The sequence below is a fragment of the Plodia interpunctella genome, chromosome 5 (assembly GCF_027563975.2).
Source record: "Plodia interpunctella isolate USDA-ARS_2022_Savannah chromosome 5, ilPloInte3.2, whole genome shotgun sequence".
NCBI lineage: Eukaryota > Metazoa > Arthropoda > Insecta > Lepidoptera > Pyralidae > Plodia > Plodia interpunctella.
In genome coordinates this window covers 10213514-10235245 of record NC_071298.1, presented here as the reverse complement: position 1 = coordinate 10235245, position 21732 = coordinate 10213514, and the positions used below count along the sequence as shown (strand labels likewise).

The window sequence follows — 21732 nt, the reverse complement described above, 5'->3', positions numbered from 1 at the left end:
TATATGTTTAATTCACTTTTATTTCTTATATAGAATAGGAATGGAGAGGGAAAGAGAGAGTAAATGCAACCAACAACTTTCAACTTCTTTATTCAGGATTACATTACTATTCTATTTACAATTCAAGAAGTAAATTGTCTGTACAACTTATGAAAGAAATATATTAAATTAGATATCACAAAATAAAACATCGAATTTACATGATGGCAGTAAAAGTTGTTGAAAATAAGTATTGATTTTCTAAACAAACTGCAGTATAGTAGGAAAAACTAATTTGCGCATTTAACAGCTTACATTTAAAAATACTACCAAAATTTTATTTCACTCTGTTTTATATGAAGAGGAGGGAATATAGAACTCCACCTCTTCAAACTTGACCATGCTTACGAAGCAACACTCAAGTAGGGATAGTCTTAGCAACGCACTGCACGCACACAACTTAGAATTGATAAGTTTTTCACAAAAGTTTCAAGTCTTCAAAGAGGTATATTGTCGTCAATGAGATCTTATTGCATTTAACAGGTGACAAAAGAACAGGTATGTGCATTAACTATCGAGAAGTTAATTATACATACACATCATATATCATAATGTGAAATATAATAGATTACATGTATTGTCTGTGTCGTAGGTTCATAAAACTGTATTCGTGTTGATTTGTAATTTATATAAAATATGTTACTTGTACGATAATCAATTCTAAATCGTTATTTCGATTCGACACTCAATTAAAAGCTAGAAACGGGTCTAATATCTAGAGAAACCGTGAGAAACATATAGGAGCCCATAGGAACGCGTACTCATGGGATCCAATAACTAGAAAAGTAGCGAGAAACACATCTGTTTTCATGAGAAACCTATAGAAAACATACTTATTCTGTTCAATACGACGCCTGGTACGTTCAAAGCGAGTGTTTCCCTACTATAGATTCTATATCATTGACTTCCTTAACAGCTGCATCCGTCAAAACAAATGGTTCGTTGTCTGTGATCAACACGTCATCTTCTATTCGGATCCCGACCCCTCTGAATTCTGGGGGGACGCTTTCATCGTCCGGTCTGATGTAGATACCTGGGAAATATTAATGTTGTAATATGCCTAACTAATATTATAAATGCGAAAGTAAGTTTGTTTTTTGTTACCTCTTCAAGCTCGTATCTAATCAACCAATATTTTTGAAATTTTGTATATATGTAGTTTGAAGTATGGAGATAGGACATAGGGTACTTTTCATCCCGGAAATATAACCTAAGCCGCAGACAAAAGTTAGTATGGTTATTATTGCACTTTTTTCCAACCAATAGGAACATAACTCATAAGTAATAAATATAAAGTCGTAGGTATCCTTCGCAGTTTATTTTGTGTCAAAACTATTTCCTTGAATTAATCCTGATTTCTTAAAATAAGTAGAATCTCATGAAACGTTGCTACAAGCCAATTTCTTCTTATCGAACATGTTATAGCTAACACTGGTGTCAGATTTTATTCAAGTCGCCCAAAGGCATCTGACATGATGTTTTCTTCACCGCAAGAAAGTTTTGGTGGGGAATAGGATTTGAACACCTATCGATCGGATGGTCTTAACCACTGAACTAGCGCTTCAAGAGAGAACAAGTAATCGTCTTGGCGCAAAATGTCCTTTTCTCAAAATGTCCTTTTAATAAAAAAAATGTTTTAATCAGTTGCTTCTAAATTATCATTAAAAACACACAAAAGGACATTTCGAGAAAAGGACATTATGAGAAAGGACATTTTGCGCCAAGACGCAAGTAATGACGGTTACCAGGTTCGACGGTGACGATCATGTTCGCGCTGACGGGGATGTTGCGTCGCACGAGCGGCGCGTCGTGCACGTCCAGCCCCAGGTAGTGCGACACGTGGTGCGGACACAGCCGGTACGCTTTCTGTCGTAAAGAAAGAAAGTAAGAAGAGAAAGAAGGAAAGAAAAATGTTTATTCGCCATAAATTACAAAACATTTACATAACATTATTACCATTTATTATAATAATAATCTTCAAAATGTTACGATAGCTCCAATAGTGCTATCAAGTACAGGAGTAATACCCAAGCAACTTCATACATCCCTCAAGACACTCAATCTTTCCCCTTATATCTATACCTTAATGCAAAAAGCAGTCATATTAAACACTTGTCGCCTGGTCAGAAAGTTTCTACAGACAGACGCTACCCATACACCTTAATCTCATACAAACCATTTTCTCTCTGTATATATATCATTAAAATTACCGGGTTAAAACCCGAGAATAAAATTGAATAAATAAAAAAATAATAATAAAGTTCTGATAACTTACTCCAAGCAGCTCGTGGCCATCGATGTTCTTGGGTAGGATGCCTTCCTGCTGCAGCTGAGTGCCGAGCAAGCGACACATACTGTCGAACAGTTGGTCGAGGGCCGGCCGATGTTCGCCTAGTATCTCGATCAGGCGTTTCTGATCAAAAGATAATCTATACTATATCCCAGTTAGTTCTGAAGTTGGAAGCGGTTGTAACGCAGCTACGCTTTGTATGGATCTCTTTCGATGTATTTCACCTGCGCTGGCACATTTGGATCTAATGTCATAAAATTTTAAAATTCCAAATCCTCTCGAACAATTTGACGCGTAAACATTACGATCAAGCTAGCGAGGCAAGAGGGTGGGCGTGATAAATTTCTAAACATTAAATAAAATAATAAGAACAGACCCAATAAGGGTCACAGACGCAATAAGCCTTCACTTTTATAATAAACTTATTTTACTACCTACTGCCTAGTGCCTATTTACTATATCCAACCCACGATAAAACCCCGACACAGTGATGGTGTAATGGTTAAGACGACCGCCTGTGGATCGAAAGGTCTCAGGTTCGTATTCTACTCGTACCATATGAGTTTTTATACCGATCTGACTCATATACATATAGGTATAGTAGTTTTTATAGACTTGCTTCCGGTGAAGGAAAACATCGTGAGGAAACCTGCGCATTGGTGGACAGTTTAGTTCACTAGTGTGTATACGACTACTTGCCACTAGATGCCTTTAGGCGACTTGAATAAAATCTGACACAAGTGTTAGCAATAACACACTCGATATGATAATGAGTTGTTTCTGAGTTTACTAACTAAATTATTAATTAATTCGTTAAAATTTGAAGAATTTTAACAAAGACAAGACCGCAGCGTTTGAAACGCTCTGAGAAAAACCCAATGAGGCTCTAACCTGAACGGCTAGCACCAACTCGTACAGTATCCTGTGGTGTTTGGAGAACTTTCCGGAGACGGGCCAAGTGCGTGATATGTCCGAGTTGTACAGCCAACGTTGACTGCCTGACGACAAAGATGTAGGAATTATTCAATCAAATTAATTTATCTAGGTACAACATAAAATTTATTTAAATATTCAATAAAAACACACAAAATTTTAATATTTTTTTACACATGCTGTGGATAACACTTAGTATTCTCACAAGGTGATAGTGGCGGTTAAGTCACTCTCACAATGGACGGTTATTGGATGGGTGACCAAAAATGATCTTGAGCTCCTCCGTGCTTCAGAAGGCATGTAAAGTCGTTAGTAACTATTTGCAGTCGTTAAAACCATGCTAATGCGCAATGGGCCGCGTGGTGGGTCACGTAAGGCTTGTTGTAACACCACCACAGCCGAACACATACTATGTTGTAACTGATTGAGGTAAATAAAGACTTATTATTATTAGCATTTGCCCGCGGCTTAGTCCGCGGCGCTTTTTGTGTGAATATCATAAATTATTTTTGTCAATATCTCTGGTTCTAAGCAACGGATCGCGATGAACCCTATTCCTACCCTATCAGATTTTAAGTAAGACCAACAAATACAAATGTGAAAACCGCATCAAATTACATCCAGTAGTTTTTGCGTGATGCGCAAACAAACATACAGACAGATAGACAAAAAAATGGGGGGTCTTTATGGGTCAAATAGAAACCACAACAGTGGTTTCTATTTGACCACCACTGTTGTGGTTTCTATTTGACCCATAAAGACCCCCCATAATTATTTTTCTGTAATATCTCCTATGTACAGACATAGCCCACTTACAGTTTTATTATATGTATAGATTACGAGGTGTTGCCCGGGGCTTCGCTCCCGTGGGAATTTTGAGATAATATAAAACATATAGCGATCTTGGATAATGTACCTTTCTAATGGCATCGCATAGTGCAGAGTCCACAGTCCAACTAACTTATAAATTGTAAATCTACCTTCTAAAATGATTCTGTCAAACTATTGTACTTTTTTTGGTGAATAAAGTTATTATTATTATTAATGGTGAAAGATTTTTTTAAATATGTTCAGTAGTTTTGGAGATTACCCGCCTCGAATACAAACTCACCAACGCTTACCTCTTTATATTAATACTAGCGTATCGCCCCGGCTTCGCTGATGTAAAACCAAAATAAAAAGTAGCCTACGACACTTCTGAAGGTTTCGCCTATCTTTGTGCCAAATTTAGTCAAAATTGGCCTAGTAGTTTTTAAGTTTATTCATTACAAACTAAAAAACTAAAACACAAATATTTCTTCTGTATAATATTAGTTAATTATATTTTTTTTATCCTAACGTAATTTAGCATAACGTGTTATGCATATATTTTTTTGACATAATAATATTTTGACATACTTGGTTTTTGGCATACCTTTTCAATAAGCATAATTCAAATTCAAATTATAGTTTAGGCTAATGTATTTTACCATATTTTTGATTTGCATAAAGCCATAGTGTAGCAGTAGGTCAGGACGCGGCGGGGTGGCCCTTGGGCCACCCACAAGCCGTTAATATGCTTTAGAATATTATGCTTAAAAATTGTTATGCTTATGGTAGGTATGCGTAAAAGAATTGTGCCTAAAACATTATGCCAAATTAATATTGTGCGTGACTATTATTATGATAAGAAGTAAAAGTATGCCATGTTAAATTATGACATAAAATTGTATGCATAAAAATAGGGAACTAGTATAGATTAGGTACATGTGAAGTTAGAGACAATTCTGAAACTCACCGGTGTCCACAAGTATCATCTCGTCATGTCTGAGCAGTTGGTTGTTGGCCACGTAGTGTATGTGTGTGGCGCGCGGCCCGCCGGCCACCACGGGCGGGAACGCGAGGTGCTCCGCCCCCGCCTGCTTCGACGAGTACTCCAGGATTGCTTTTATCATGTGCTCGGACACGTCTTAAATAAATACGGATAAATATCATCGTAATTAAAGTGTACTTTTAATGCAATTGGCTACTTTCTTATTAGTCTAATCGGATACTTTTCTAATATAAAAAAAAAAGAATTATAAGCTCGATTTTTGGAGTTGAAATTCATTCCTAATATACTGTAATAAAAAATAAACAAGTTTAATCGGTAGACAAATTTAAAAAACCCCGTCTTTCAATATTCATTTCGCTACAACTTTTGAACGGCTGAACCGATTTTGATCAAACATATCTAAGAACCACCGCATAAAAAGTAGTTATCAAATTAAAAAAAAAACTGCATCCGAATCGGTTCGGCCGTCGATGAGCTACGGTGCCACGTACACACACAGGCAGATACACTAACCGGTCAAACTTATAATACCTCTCTTTTTGCGTCGCGGGTTATTATTTTAGTAACTAACGTAATTAATAAAACTGATCAATTAAAGTGACGCTCAATTATTGTGTTAACGAGCGTGTCATTTTGCAGTTTTAGTCTTGTGCACGCGCATGTCCTTAGTGTGAAGGATTGTACAAAGGCAAGTTATCAACAACTGATATAGTATACAGATATAAAAAAATCTGCGGGTTTTGTGCAAGTCATGGACATTATTTATAGTTGTATACTTTGAATAGTAAATATTACGTATTTATTTAAAAAAAAAAACCGCCATATAATAAAATAGGCTAGGCGTGTTTAGAATCGCGCCGAGCGTGTCATACCGCACCTTTGTCACACCAGTCATGTCTTTGGCAGTGAAGACTAAGTTACCTGTTCTTTTTCTTTTAGAGTCCAAATAGCAGAAATTTAATATTAATTAAGAATACTAAGCAAAAACAATCCCCATATCATCGGCCTGGTGCCTTTAATTATTTAAATTTATTACCTATGGGAAACCGCATTATATCGATAGTTATAGAAGCAAAAAAAGGAGGCCTTTGCCCAACAGTGGGACACAAAATAGACATAATATCCAGGAAGACCAGCTTCGTGGTCCATACCAGGACAACATATGCTGAGCGGAGGTCGTTTTGGTTGCTTTTTTTTTGTTGTTTTGTGTGTTTTGATTGCAATTCAAGACTTGTAACCAAATAAACGATTTTTCTTCCTCTCTTTCCTTCTAATAAAACAATTGCCTGTTGGAAATTCAAAAGTTGTCAAACTCACCTGGCTTTGTGCAAGCCATGGCCATATTGACGCTTTGTGAGCCGACGTAGCAAGTCTCCTTCATCAGCTCGATTTCGGCGGGAGATTTGATCACCCTCAGAAAATGCAAAGCGCGCTGCGGGTCTCCTATGAATACCTGGACGTGAGAAATTTTGACGCAAGCTTTTACGATTTATCTTGATTATTCTTGACTAGATGTTGCCCGGGGCTTGGCTCCCTTGTGAATTTTGAGATAAAATATAGCCTATAGCAATCTTGAATAATGTTTCTAATTGTGAAAGAATTTTTGAAATCGGTTCGGTAGTTTCAGAGATTACCTCAAACATACAGACTCACAAACGCTTACCTCTTTATAATAATAGTATGGATTGATGAGATTATTTTAGTTTTAAGTAAAATGTTGATGAACATTAAGTGACATAGTATGTTTTTAAGTGACTTCAAGTTATTGGTTTTCTCAGACGAAGTAATGACAATGTATAGCATGATAATTTGCCATATAGACTATCCTCAATCATAGACCATGCTTCATCTTCGCTTCCTATCTTGATAGGGCCAAAAATGAAGAAGTATATTTTTATAGTTATCACATTTTTAGCATATTTTTGATTTGTGTTTATGATTGACATTATATAATTAAAATGGTATTGTTACTCAACAAAATATTGAATTCTCACCTGGTCATTTTCTTTCATGACATCTCTGATAGTGGGGTGGATCTCCGGGTTGGCGGGAGTCTCGTGGTGGTACCAGACTAGCGCTGGTTTTGACGAGGAGATTGTCCTGGTGTAAGAAATGTAAGAGAAAGAGAAAAGAGGTGACGTAAGAATATACCTGCCATTAAGTCAAATCAGAACTTTTATTCCATGTGCTAATAACGAAAAAATATATGGGGCTTGCAAACAAATATTGACGACACGTGACGTCACACAAATCATAAAGTCAAAAAGAGTTTCAATTTAATGAGAACTAAATAATACTAAACCTGATTAAAAATAAAATTGATCAATTAAAGTGACATTTGATTGTCGCGTTTCATTATGTGAATGTAATTTTAAAAAAATATTTTATTATTATTTAATTTTATATAAATAGTTACATTTAATTAGTTTTAATAATTTTATATAATATTTTATATACTTTGCTAAAATTGTCAACAAAATCCTCGCGTTTTTCCGGTTTCCTCTGAAGCTCAGGGATCGAGAAAAAAATAACCTTTGTTTTGAAGATTTGGTTGTAATATTGCATTTATCTCTAAGTTGCTTCATACAAAATCTATGGGGGGAAATGGGATAATCCTTTTCCTCCCATATGCCACATGCTGGTAAAATATATGCATAGGGCTTTAGGAACATAAAAATATTTATAAGACAGAGCAGGGTACTAACTTGAAGAGGAAGTTGCCGAGGCCCTCCACAGGCCAGGACTCATCGACTGCAAACAGATGAGCGGCCGCACTGCAGCCTGTGCGGGGTCCCTCCCACAGCTCCGCATGGCTGTCCTTGTCGTGCACGAATAGGATGCTCTATAATAAAATATTTAAATTTTGGTAACATGAAAAAGTTTGTTGGCAGAAGTTGAAAAAGATGTGCACTGACGTCTGCTAGAACTGGGTAAGCATGTATGGATAGATTTCCACTTGAGTCCTGAATTGTTAATCTCAATTTAAATATTAACATACCTTAAACTCTTCAGTTTGCGAAGGTTTTACCATGACCAGCACAGCAGAAGGTTCTAGGCAGCCTGTCAGGTAGAAAAAGTCCGAGTTTTGCCGGAACACATAGGGAATTTTGTCAGACATGTACTGTTTACAAGCTCCCGGAATTACAATCTGAAATATTATAATAACACAGTTATACTGTAAACATGATACACTATATCGCCTGTCAACTGTATCTATTAGTAAATCAATGGCTGTAAACCAATTGTATAAAAAAATAAAAAGTTACTGACAATATGTGTTTTGTGCTCATTTCCAACTTCAGCCACAAGTTTATTGACCAGCATTTCTCTCCGCTCCCTGTACTCAGCTTGTGTGATGCCACAGGTCAACTGCTCAGGCCTGATGAGGTGCGGGTGGGTATGGCAAGTAGGTTGTCCAAAGATTCCTTTTGGAATCGAATGTCCCACACTCTCTAGTCCTGGATAAACCTCTTTAGTGGATCGCATACGGTAAGACTGGTTGAAAATCCGCTTTCGACCCCTGCTGGCTGTAAAAGAACTTGCAATGTAACCACAAACGGTCACAAAAAATAATACCATAACCTAAACGACACTCACCGACGGTAAATACCAGCTTTCGCAAACTATTCATGATTGAAGCGGAGAGAAAATAAACTGGACAATAATGGACAAACACAACAATTTTCAAAAGAAATTAGATCATTGCAAAACAAATATTGCAATTTTGTTTTGTTTCTGACACTTGTTTTGGTTTTTTGATCTGACAGACAGTATTGGTAGGTGACGTATGACAGTGACGTCTACATAGATTTGTGCAAGTTCCATTTTATAAAAAAAATTCCGGTATCTTCCACGACCTCGATCGAGGGGTATATTTACTGTACCAAACTTTATATAAGTACTTCTCAAATTTTGATTATCATCTAGTAGTATTGGAAGTATTAAGTAATCTGTGCTAGTAGTTTAGGCAGGCGGTTATAGCAAGTTCCTAAATATCACATAATAATTATTAAAGACTCCGCAGCCGCAGTAACAAGTACCAAGTGATATTAATGGAGAAATTCAGTCACGCGCGTCTTATTTAAAATAATGTCCCCCGGTAATCAATCACAAAAAGTAAAAAAAAATTTTTGAAAATTAAAAATTTTATATATCATAGCTTTTTGTGGCTGGAGACGATTTCACCCACAGATCACAAATATTAGTACACTGCAATGTAACGTTCTTAATGTATATGTGACACATATGTATTTATTATATTAGGTTACCACATATGTATTTATTACCTAGGATTTCGCCAATGATTTTTTGAAGTTTTGATTCGTACTGAGTATTTATTCTTTTTGAGGATATATCTAGGTACTCAGTCAACGACAAAGCATCGTTTTAATTATCCAGAATTGGTACAGCCAGCGTGGCGCGCGGCGGCGTGGGTGGCGGGTTGAATTAAATATCTATTACTAGGCATGTTCTACGAAATTATTAAAAATATTTACTACCTACGTCAGTTGTTTCATTTCTTGAGATTATTTCAGAATAGAGTTTCACTCGACTCGATTTTCTTTTCTATGGACCCTTCGTTAGTTTCCTATACGACTTCCTTGCATATTATAAAAAGAAGCGATAAACTAAAAAAAAAATCCGTACGGATTTTTGTACGGTTTTCACCAATAGATATGATTCTAGAGGAAGGATTAGGAGTATAATTTTTTACACGAGCGAAGCCGCAATGGGCCGCTAGTGATACATACATTGAAAAACCATAGTTGTGCCTACACAAGTAATGAGTGGAGTTAACGAGTAGGTACGTACCTACATACACACGTGCAGATGTTCAATCCTATGATAAATGCAAACGGAAGCTGACTTTTTTTTCTCAACATTTTGATCTAGAGATCAATGATTACTTGTCCTCTTTTTGTGTCTGCCGGTGAAGTTCTTGGCTTCCGGTTTGAAGATGTAAACGTCCGTCTTCGAACGAGCGTTATTGTAATAAGTCTGTGAAAAAACATAACAATAATATATTCAGTAATAGACAAGAATTCGTCTGACAGTCTTGAATGTCGAGAAATCTGACTTCAAAATCATTAATCTGTACTGTGTGGTAATGTCAATCTTAAGAATGACTTGCTGGGCCTCAGGACTTCGCTCCCGTGGGAATTTCGGGATGTGTTATTCCAGGTTAGTCGGTCCACTAGATTTTGCGTGAAAGAGTGACAAACATACAAATACACATACACACTTACATCCTCAAAAACTTTCGAATTTATGATGTTAGTAAGATTGATTTTGGAAATGATTCCTTCCTCAAGAAAATTGACGGATCGTGTGACATCGAATGACAGCGCGGCCGCAGCGGCCGCAGCGGCCGAAGCGCTCCGAGAAATAATACAGCCCGTAGAACATTGGCTGTGAAAATAAATTGATCGTAGGTATCTAGAAATAATAAATTTCTTTTAATAATTATTTTCATTTGTTTATTAAAAAATAAAATAAATGATCATGTTTGTTCTTCGTGTTGTTAGATATTAATTTTGTGAAATTATCATTTTGAAAGTTGCATGAATTTAGATATTGTGTAATTATTATTCTTGATTTTATTTAGACATGTATTGTGTTTGTTTGTTGTAATTTTAAAAGTACGTAATTTAAATATAATTCATTCCCCTGTTATATGCAACTATTTAAAAATCGGAAATTTCCTAGAACACGCTCAAAATAAATTGGATATTTCATGTCACGAAGTTTTTTACCATCATCAATCATTCGTTATTGGCAACAAAAACTAGCAAAAAACACGCTTCGTTATTTTCATACTTGGTCCTTCGGTCCGGATGATCGAAATTCGGAATGTCAGGATTTTAGGAAAGCGAGGTCATTTTGGGCCAAGACTTTATATGGAAGAGAGGTTCTAAGCTAGGCTCCGTGGGCACTCAGGAAGGTCATGCTCCGTTCACCAGTTCTCAGGCAGTTTGCGCGGTTCGGTCGACGCGTGCGCACGTCGTGTGCCCCACTAAAATCATCTTCGATCGCGTAAATTAGTGCTGTCTTTCGTGCCGTTACTATTGTGTTTCACAACTGTTCAGTGCTTGTTTATTTTTTTAATTTGAACATCGAACGCGAGAACAGCCAACGACTCTGCAAAGAGGTTTGTTTACTTATTTATTGATCGCTCTATCTCTGTCTACGGTATTGTGGCCTAGTCGATAGTTTACATCGATAAATGGCCGTAGTCGAAGTTCTTTTGCATCATTTTGTAAGCCATTCATTAGTTGTTACGGTCGGCTGCCAAGGATTACTTAACATGTGACCTCGTATCGTATACAAAAGATGTTTACAGTCTACCTCAATGTTGAAGTAAAAGATATTTGAAAACCATTTCCTCCAATAAAGGTTGCAATTGCAATTAAAATAAGGAACGGATGATGTATTAAATAATGTTTTATCGGAGATTGTAAATAACACGAGATTTTTGGAAGGACAAGTCGAAGACCACAAATTTACATATTTGAATAAATGAGTATGATGTCATTCAATATGCAAAAATAACTGCCTGATACTAAGTGTGTTGAAGTATATTTAAAACAAAGTGTTCTATGAGTATATTAATAAATAGGTATCTAACAAAACAAATAAATATATAGGGACAAATCACTCATTCTGATTTAGCCCCAATAGTGCTTAAGTTCGAGACTTGTGTTAGAGGACAACTTTTTATCTGAGCCTTAGGTCAATCTTCCATTTATTTTCCATTAAGACCTGACCGGGGATCGAACCCGGGACCTCCGATATAACAGTCTATCATAACGACCAATCCACAGAGGCCGTCTTAGGAAATTTCTTTGGCGTTTTTACCTCACAATAATGTTAGTCTGTTCACTTTCCATGTCTTGCTAAGATCATTGAACTAAGTAAGTACTTATCAACATACCTACTTTGAAGAGAGAGGTGCGTGATTTCAAGTTTTCATCTACAAAGCAATGGCTCGTTTTTAGTTAATATTACCGGCCCGTGCCGGCTTCACTCGAGTAAAACCATAATAAATTATCTAAATATTGGTGAAAACCGTGCAAACACCAGTCCCTCGGTGGTTTTTGAGTTTATCGCGTTCATACAGACCGGCACGACACGACTTCTTTTTGTATATATATGCTAGATTGAATTTTGGACATTATATACAAATCCCAAAAGAATTTTTGCTCCGATGTTATATTACATCTTAGATAATGTTTAGAACTCATGAGCCTTTTACACAGATATAAGAGCTTACATCGATGTAATGTTCTAATGTGTGACCCGTTACCAACATGTCCAACATCTGCACGCTTGTATCGTAATGTAGTAAATTATAGATATTGCATACGAGGTGGGATTTTGGTGTGACGCGAAACCTAGCGCGATAACCATGCAGAGTATTTAATGCTCAATTTACGCGAATGTAACACGACATTGTTCAATACATTTAGTCGTAAAAATGTCTAACAAACACTTGTTCTGTAAAAATATCAGCAAATAAATATTAAAAATATTAAACAAACGCAAGAAATATCGATTAGGACAACAGAATGGTCAAAGTAATGAATGAATGGTCAATATTTAGACCAGGGGGGCTACCATAAAACACATAGCACGTCGCGTCCACACATTATCTCTTTATTTTACGTGATGCGTACATGATATGGAGAAAAGAGACAGAATGTGGACGTTAGTAACGTATTACGTGTTTGTATGTTTCGTGGAAGGCTTTCAGGTTTGCTCCATAAAAAGCTTTATAGAGTCATTCTATGTGAACACGTCGCGTTTATTAAAATTCTTACCTTTTTGCGAGACCCTTCGCAAACAGAGTATTTAATACTCATGGTCGGGGCGTTTATGAGACACAATAAAATATATTGATTATATTAATAATAGCAATGTTAAACTTTTGTAGGAAAAAAATTACTCAAATTAATGAAATACAAAATTTTCTTATTAGCTTTTTAGTTCGGGCCGAGCCGGAATCTACTATTATACTAAACTCTAGTTTATAACACTGTGAAACTGAAATATTGCTCATTGAAACTAAACGCTAAGTGAATTTTCCAATAACCATAATGTTAAACAAATCGGTCCTTTAATGGTTTCCTATTCGGAGCCATTCTGTGTTTACTCTCGAAATAAAAAGGTGACAGAGGTATCACTCCGATGAACCGAGCAAAAAGTTGTTCAGTTGAGATAAAAATTGTTATCTGAAAAAACATATAATATATTAGCGACGCGTCCCGACTTCGAAATCCGCATCAAGATCTGAGTTATAATTATATCTTTTAAGTTTCTCGCGAACAGACAGAAGGACTAGACCTACAGATGAGTAGATGGCATTTTTTTATTTCAATACCTATTCGGAGACCTGTGAAAAACTGCTGTAAATTTAAATTCAATTTAGGATGATATACATCACTTATTGACGTCAAAAAAATTACTTAAACTAAGTCTACTGCCGGCTTCCAAAGCGCAGGTGAAGAAGAAGCGGCGCAACAAACTTCACCGCAGCCTTTTCTCCAAGGACGTCAATTAACAAATATAGGTCTTGTTATACATATATTAAAAATTAGGAGGACGAATTTACATCATTATTAAAAATGTCAAAATTTGAATAAATAAATAAAATAAAAGTTGTATTTCCAATAACATTATTGAAAATTGTCACACAAAATATATATATAAATAAAAAGCTAAATGTACAAAATATTGTTTTATTGTAATAATGACAGTTAATGTTCTCAAAGATATGACAAAAATCAAGCAGAAACTATCACACATTTTTGGACTCGTCCAACCGCTCCATACTAAATGATATATTGAAGTGACGTCACAACAAGGTAATTCGAAAAAAAAAGTTTCTAACGCAGTTGAGTTTATTTTTATACACACCACATGTTTGTTGTATAATCGCCAACTAGTGTTTTGGAAAATAAGTCGAGAAATAAACTTGGTATGTACTTTATTGCACAACATAAAAAGTTACATTGTTGTTAAGTAGAGAACCTATAGTGCAAATAGATTTTATAGTATAAAACATTCTGTAATTTCCATATTTCGTACCTCGGGCGTTCACAGGCAAGGAATGTGGTCATTACTGGAGTTCCGCCTCTTGGATGTGCCGACGAGAATGGCGGGAATCTATGCCCTAGGATGGAAGAAATGGCGGGAGAAATACAAGACAGACTTTAGCCTCAGTTGCACCAGATAGCTTTAACGTTAACTATAAACGTTTTAAAAGTTTTCCATTTTATCTAATGCAACCGAACCCTGGAAAATTATATTATTACTGCGTTGTTTCTGGTAAATTAACATTTTGATGTCGTACTAATATTACACTACATTATTTCTGAAATACAGAGGTCATCGAATACCGATTAACCGAGATTTCAAACGGCAAAGAATTATTTTCAAAGTTTTTTTTTTTTAAAAGACATTTTTGACACAAGTTTTTATTGTTGTCATCAGATCTTATTGCATTTAATGCGTGGCAAAATCATGTCCTTCAGTAAACCGTTGAGGAGTTATTTCGTCGTGGAGCCGTTCCTGGGTGCACCATTATGGGTCATGCTTATAATAATGCGTAGTCATCCAAACAATTTATAAAATTTCAGCTCGAATCTTCTGGAAAACTGTGTTAACTACAAGATTCCACCGGTAATAAAATAAAAATAAAAGCAAAAGTGATTTAAAAAAAATTGTATTCTTGAACGCAAAAGTGTCTAACTTAGACCGATAAAGCTCAAAGTTCATAAACTCCATTCTATTCCCGTTAAGAGGCACTCCGGCAAGAGTGAGCGGTTGACACATCAGTTAGATTCAATTCCGTCTCTTTATTGTGGATTTTATTGAACAAGTGCGATAAATATTTCTAAATTAGTGATTATCTATATACAATGATATACTTACTAGTGGTCCGTATTGGCTTCGCCCGGGTCTCTAAATCTGTCTCAGGAATCACAATATCTACTGTTGAAAACCGCATGGAAATCGGTGCAGTAGTGAGCGGGTTGATTGGTTTTTTGTTCTAATTTTATTTGTTTTAAAAATTTTACCCACAGCTTCGTTTTACAAATAATTTCGAGTGTGTTATTGCTAACACCGGCGTCAGATTTTATTTAAGTCGCCTAAAGGCATCTGACATGACTTTTACAACCACCAACCGACGTAAATTATTTATTGTAATTCATGAAAATGAGTTTTCGAGAACGTGATTTTGTAGATTTTTAGATTATGTCAGGAATAGAAAATTATGTAATTAAATTGAACTTCACTCGGGTAGTTTTCTCACACAGCGAATTTTCATTGCAATTCAGCGCGGGAATGCTGCCTGTGTGATGGACACCTTGCCTAGGGGACCTTCATTAGATATTTTTAATTTATAAGTTATTTTTAAGTTTAATAATTTTTAGTTTAAATTAATATAATTTTGTATTTTTATTATAAATATATAGATAATATTTTATTCACTCTGACGTGTAAATAATTAAATATGCATTTTTTGAAATACAGACCCGGGTCTCTTTATTTTATTAACTCTTGTCGAAAGGACAAGATAAAAATATATAAAAGAGAAATCTAATGATGTTGTACCGTGATATCGTATTAATAAGACTTCACATCAAAATCAATGGCTCTACATTTTTTGTGGGAGCGACTCTATCAGCGCGTGCGTTGATGTTTTTTGTACGGAGGTCGACGCGTCTTTATGTAGCGCAGCGCAGTCTCTACATTGTGTTAATTTCAAGAATAAAGGTCATTGATGATTGTGTAATTTGACATTTTGTATTCATTTTAGGTATTAAGAATGTATTTTAATGATTTCCAAAAAAATTTGGAAGTTGAATTTTTTTTTCAAAGAATAAAAAAGAAAATATCTATTTATATAGGCATATACAACGGGTTACAATTTATAACATCAGTAAACAGAGTACTTAATTAAATAAATAAATATATCAGGACAAAACACACAGATTGAGCTAGCCCCAAAGTAAGTTCGAGACTTGTGTTATGGGATAATAACTCAACGATACTATATTTTATAACAAATACATATATAGATAAACATCCAAGACCAGGGCCAATCAGAAAAAGATCATTTTCCATCATGACCCGACCGGGGATCGAACCCGAGACCTCTCGGTTCAGGGGCGAGCGCTTTACCTTTACCGCTGCGCCACTGAGGTTGTCAAATTTATTAATTGAACACTATGACCTGGACTGAACCCAAAAATGTGTGTATACACAACATATAAAATATTGTAAACATAGCTAGGTACTACTTATACCCTACTACTTACTTAACTATTAATAATATCTTAGTGTTATACATTTTAGAAATTCTCAATTACAATATCTCTCTGATCTTCGCTTGTTCCCGGTTTCATTCTGAGAGCTGTGACGCCCCAAAGCTCAGGGTTAGCGTAAAAAAAAATGGGAAGATTTGGCTATGATTTTACAACCGGCCTGATATGAACCCTCTTCGGGAATGCTTTTATTGCATATCAGCTGTTAAGGCTTTGTGTCCCTTAGTCGCCTCGTACGACATCCACGGGAGGATGGTCCTATCCTAGGGCGAAACCACACGCCGCATCTCAATTACAATTTATGTCTAATCAATGTAACATATTTTGACTAGATATCAATGTTTACCTAATTTACAGTCAAAAATATCTACAGACGGTTTTATTAATAGTGCCACAAAAAAACGGCCAAAACCGGGGTGCGCAGCGGAGTATGACGGTGATTTGGTAACGTAGCGTTAACCGACAGTGTTCAGGAGCAAATGTGGTTTGCCGTTACGATTTTGACGGCCTCCGTGGCCTACGAGTACACTGGAGGTCCCGGCCTCGATTCCCGGTCAGGTAAACATGGAAAATGATCTTTTCAAATTGACTTAAATTTTGATTGATTTCTTATACAATAGCATTATTTTATCTACGTGCTCAGTCCATGGTACAACTGATTTCTTTTTCGGAGTTACCTACTCCAATACTAAATGTTGTTCAGAATCATGGATTGAGCATGTAAACAAAATTTTGCCAATGTATAAAAAGTCACTTTGTATTTCAACGGATGCCGGGTTTCGGGACGCTACAGTCTAGAATGTACATTTTACATATACATTTTGATGAGAGACAGAGGACAGTAAAAGGTAACCTGATATGCTGTAGACTGTACACTAAAACATAAAACACACGTCTCGATTATAATATGTATGCGTCTATAATCGGCACAGGGCTCGACGGTCAGCAAAAAACATCGATAAAAGAGCATATATCGATTGGTCTCGACGGGGTGCCTACCATTGGTATATAATAAAGCCAGGTCTAAATTTGGCAAGTTCCTGTGCTAGTGGAGTGGCAAGTAAGTACTCTAGATTATATAATGTAATATATAAATGTAATATATATATATATATTTGCATGCCTGCATTAAGATCTATGTAAATCTTGCAAATAAATGATTCTATTCTACTTATTTTATTCTAATACTCAACTACCATATATGCAATGCACTAAGCTGGTATAGTAGGCTCGAGGACACGAATATAGAAACGAGCTCACTTAGGACCGCAGAAAAATATCTATAGAAACAAGTAAATATTTGCCCGCGCTGGGAATCGAAACCGAGCCGCCGCGCGCCGCTGTGCCTGACAGGTGTGGGACCTGTCAGCGACGACTCGGCGGATTTGCCAATCACAAATTACACGCCATATCGATAGCGATAGTCGAAACCTTTCACAGTGAACGCAACCAATCACAGTAAAGCATTGTGCCGCGACGACAACCATGACGCAATATGATTGGTTGACAGCGAAAAGTTTCGGCAACTAAACTCGCACATTACTTTAAAAGTGCTAGTCATGTCGCCAGTTCACTTGATCAGAATGAACTTAAATAAATCCTAATGATATGGGCGTCAATTCACATTTGCAAGTAATAAAGATGTTTTTTCTGTCCCTTTTGCTCGTTTAGGCTGCGTTTCCACAAGAGATGTGTTTATGAAGAACCACTTCATTTACCTACATTTTTCGCTTAGTACGCCTTAGTGTCGTTCCGATAGGTAAATGTAGCGACTCAATTGGTTCTTCAAAAAACATTACATCCTCGCACTATCTCAGGTGGAAACGCAGCCTAAGACATTTTGAAGGTTCCAGACCAATGGTTAGAACACCCAGGTCGTAAAGAAATAATCAAATCTTGGTCTCTTCTTTTTCAAACCCTCGACGCTAAAAGAGGGGTGTTATAAATTTGACCGCTAAGTGTGCCTGTCTGTGTACGTGGCTAATTTTTATGCGGTGGTTCTTAGATATGTTTGATCGAAATCGGTTAAGCCGTTCAAAAGTTGTAGCGAAATAAATATTGAAAGTGGGTGGTTTTTTAATTTGTCTAACAAATAAACTTGTAATACAAATACTCGTAAAAGCATCAATACAATCACATTGATACACATAAAATATTCAAAGCTGTTTTCGTTTCAATTGCTAAGTACATGTGTGTAACATTTTTACAGCTTTTATTCGCCGTAAATCTGATTCGCACTTGACCAAATTTATATTTTAAAACTAATGATTTTGAAGACTTAACATCTCACTTGAGCGAATTGAAGTATTTTATATAACACAATACAATCGTGGAAATAATGGCTTGCACGTGATATAAGGCCAAGAGAAAGCGTTACAATTCGTTCGTGTTGTTTTTTTGTTAAACAAAATGTATGATTTCGTTGTTTAAAGAATACGTAGGGCCGGTTTCATTGATTGCTAATCTAATATAGTATCTGAAAGCCTATTTGTGATATATCGAAGAGCTTTAAAAATTGTGTCTCGTAAGTGTTGGACAGGGCTAACTGGCCTTTCACATCAGGTAGATAGAATTATCAAGCAGTTATCTTATAAAAAGTCTTTAGAAAGTGGTGAAAGAGGTCCTTAATCTATAACTATGATTAGATCTTCGTGTCGATGACAAATCTACAAACGCTATCCAATCGGACAGAGGTTATCCAATAAGTATAAAATTATTTTCATATTTTTTTAAATGCTGTGATTTTTAGCTTTGTGTTCTCTGGCCACAAAAATTTTAAAATAAGAATTTTGTAAGACCGTCAAACATCGCCAAATTGCATCTTAAGTTAACTTAACCTTAAATTTATTTTTTAAATGCTGTGATTTTTAGCTCTGTGTTCTCTGGCCACAAAAATTTTAAAATAAGAATTTTGTAAGACCGTCAAACATCGTCAAATTGCATCTTAAGTTAACCTAACCTTAAATTCCATTCCAAACTAACAATAATAGAACATTACACGGTTTCTATGATGTGGTTACTTGGAAAGGAGTCGGACCCCGCGGGAAGATCTTGGAACTATTATATCTAATGATGCTGGCCGCAAATCTTGCGGTCCTACCCTGAGGGCATTATCTGTGGACCACTTCGCAAACAGCGTGATGTGATGTAGGTGCTGTTGACGTAGGTACCTGTTTATAATGCTATGTTTACAGCGAAGTTTTCTCTTTCGGGTCTTCTGGAAGACTTAAATCACCGTAACATTTTTTTAAACCGAAAACAATCTTTTTCGTTTCGGTTTGTAAGCTGATATGGCACAAGATACGTTGTCTTTCTGAATTAGGCAATAAGTATATACAACACTTGTGTAAGCAAACGCGGACGTTATGCTTTTAGACAGTGTTTCCCAAATTGTTTCTTTTTTTAATAGCCTGTGGTGGCAAAGGCCTTCCCTCTAATGTGCCAACCATCCCTGTCAAATTCTACAGTTTTTATCTGTCGCATCTAAATCGTTCGTCCATCTTGTTCTGGGGTTGTCATACTTACGTAGGTACATAAAATTTGCTTTCTTGTAATATGTACCTCTTGCTTTCTTGTAATATGTACCTAATAATAATTTCAAGCAAATAGGACGACGTCAGTAATACTACTGATACTATTTTATCATATTCATGATTACAACGTTAACGTTTACGAATACTTACAAGACAGGGGTCGTGCGCGAAGGGATTTGCAGACTACTAAACGAATTTGTAATCTGGCGACGAAACGAATTTGTAAATCACCAAACGGTTTATGTTGATAATATTAGGTTAGGCTTATTATAGCCCATTCTTGGTCTTAATCATATAATTGTCATTCCCGATTCTAAATACAAATGGACGGATTGGAATATATTCCATTCAGAATCTTACTGAAACAATAAGAATCACCTTGCTGTAACAGTGTTGTACAGGACTAACTGACAAATAAATTCAGGCAGATTAATCTAGCAGTTAGTTAATTGTCAGATTACAATATGATAAATGACAGGAAAGTGGTGAAACTGGCCAGTTTTAGATGACTTTAGGAATAACTGGTCACCATATTTTTTAAATGGCACTAACTCGTGTTTCCCGTAAGCGGCCATAATAAAATAAATTATTAAAAAAAAAGAAACTCCGGAGCGATGACCGATGCGACGATTACACATAGTTTTTATGGTCGCAAGCGCAGGATGCCAGTACCTACGTGACTTATTTATTAGATAACTCTACTTGCGATTTGATACGGCTAAGAAACTGTTAGGTTAGAATTTATTATTGATTGCGGCGTATTATAGGATGGCTGAGCCCACGGTAGATTTCATTTTAGACGCCCGGTGCTTGAACCGAATGGTAACATTTCAGATACATGTTGGGATTTCACAGAACATTATTTATTTCAGCGGGTATATGGAATAAAAATCCTAATAGTAATATTTTTATTATTACTTATATTCCATTGATCAATAAGCTCTTCCTAAAAAATAAATAAAATAAACATAAAGAGGCCTCGTTTCATAAGCCATGCAAAATTTTGAACAGCTGTAGGTTGCGGAGTTACGCAAGGACTTTAAGTGGGCGCACCCACTTAATATAGTCAACCTCCAATAGCCTCTATACCTAAGTAAATTAAAAAATATTTCATAACACAGAGTTGTTATGTATTTTTCAGCTGGAACAATTTGCACATTTCGTTTTACGGTACTTTTTTAGTAAGTTACCTAATGAATGAATGAAATGAATGAAAATAATTATTTCAGATTTATAATACCTTTGTTTGCTTGTTTTTCTACGAAACAGTTATTATGTTGTTTAGCGTAACAAAATGCAGCTGGTCAAATTACACGTTCCGTTTTCAAAAATATAAACAAGAAAATTATTGCCTGACGTTTCTCTCCGATAATAATTACTATTATTCATGGTTTGAATTTAGATCATGGATTTAGTAAAAAGTACTAGTACCTACTAATTCCATGATTTAGATATACAATAAAAAAAAGTCCACGAACGCGAATAAAATGGAAAGACCTTGCGTGGCTTCAAATTAATAATACGTAGATATTATTCGTGATTACTAATAGCGTAATCACGAATCGTCTACAAACCTCATAGATCTGTTAATAATCTTGTGTCTGTTCATATGCGGGGCCGTTGTCGCAGTCCTTGTCCGGCCGGTTGGCATTTGCAACCATGACGTCACTTGGTGACTCAAGAAATCTTGCCTACATCCTACAAATCATACTTAATTCGTTTGGTTTTTAAATAAATCTTCATATAGTATTTAATATTTTTACTAGCTTTTAAATAGTTTCATCTGTCCCGATTGTT

The 21732-nt window shown here is 35.9% G+C and overlaps 2 protein-coding genes across 6 annotated transcripts in view; one reads left to right on the top strand and one right to left on the bottom strand.

Moving 5' to 3' along the window:
- Positions 1–73: 73 nt before the first annotated feature.
- LOC128670432 (xaa-Pro aminopeptidase 3-like) lies at positions 74–8834 on the bottom strand. Its single transcript, XM_053746083.2, has 11 exons — positions 8673–8834; positions 8346–8602; positions 8074–8223; positions 7781–7917; positions 7070–7175; positions 6393–6528; positions 5040–5210; positions 3221–3327; positions 2315–2452; positions 1785–1905; positions 74–1072 (listed from the first exon to the last, which is right to left on the bottom strand). Exons 1-11 carry the CDS (start codon positions 8704–8706, stop codon positions 903–905), a joined length of 1527 nt encoding a protein of 508 aa, XP_053602058.1. The 5' UTR covers positions 8707–8834; the 3' UTR covers positions 74–902.
- A 2195-nt stretch (positions 8835–11029) lies between these two features.
- pot (papillote) overlaps positions 11030–21732 on the top strand; it is an 84511-nt gene continuing 73808 nt past the window's right edge. For 4 of the 5 annotated variants that reach the window (XM_053744738.2, XM_053744736.2, XM_053744739.2 and 1 more), the window contains exon 1: positions 11030–11223. The gene's annotated coding sequence lies outside the window, so the exon portion shown is untranslated. The remainder of the gene's footprint in view (positions 11224–21732) is intronic. The other variant, XM_053744740.2, reaches the window with a different exon arrangement.

Bases quoted from the DNA above. Each gene is read 5' to 3' on its own strand.
- LOC128670432 (XM_053746083.2), bottom strand. From the start codon at position 8,706: ATGAATAGTTTGCGAAAGCTGGTATTTACCGTCG. The intron at 7,176-7,780 runs GTTAGTACCCTG...TTCTTACACCAG, and splicing joins CTCGGCAACTTCCTCTTCAA to GACAATCTCCTCGTCAAAAC. The intron at 2,453-3,220 runs GTTAGAGCCTCA...TCTTTTGATCAG, and splicing joins AGTTGGTGCTAGCCGTTCAG to AAACGCCTGATCGAGATACT.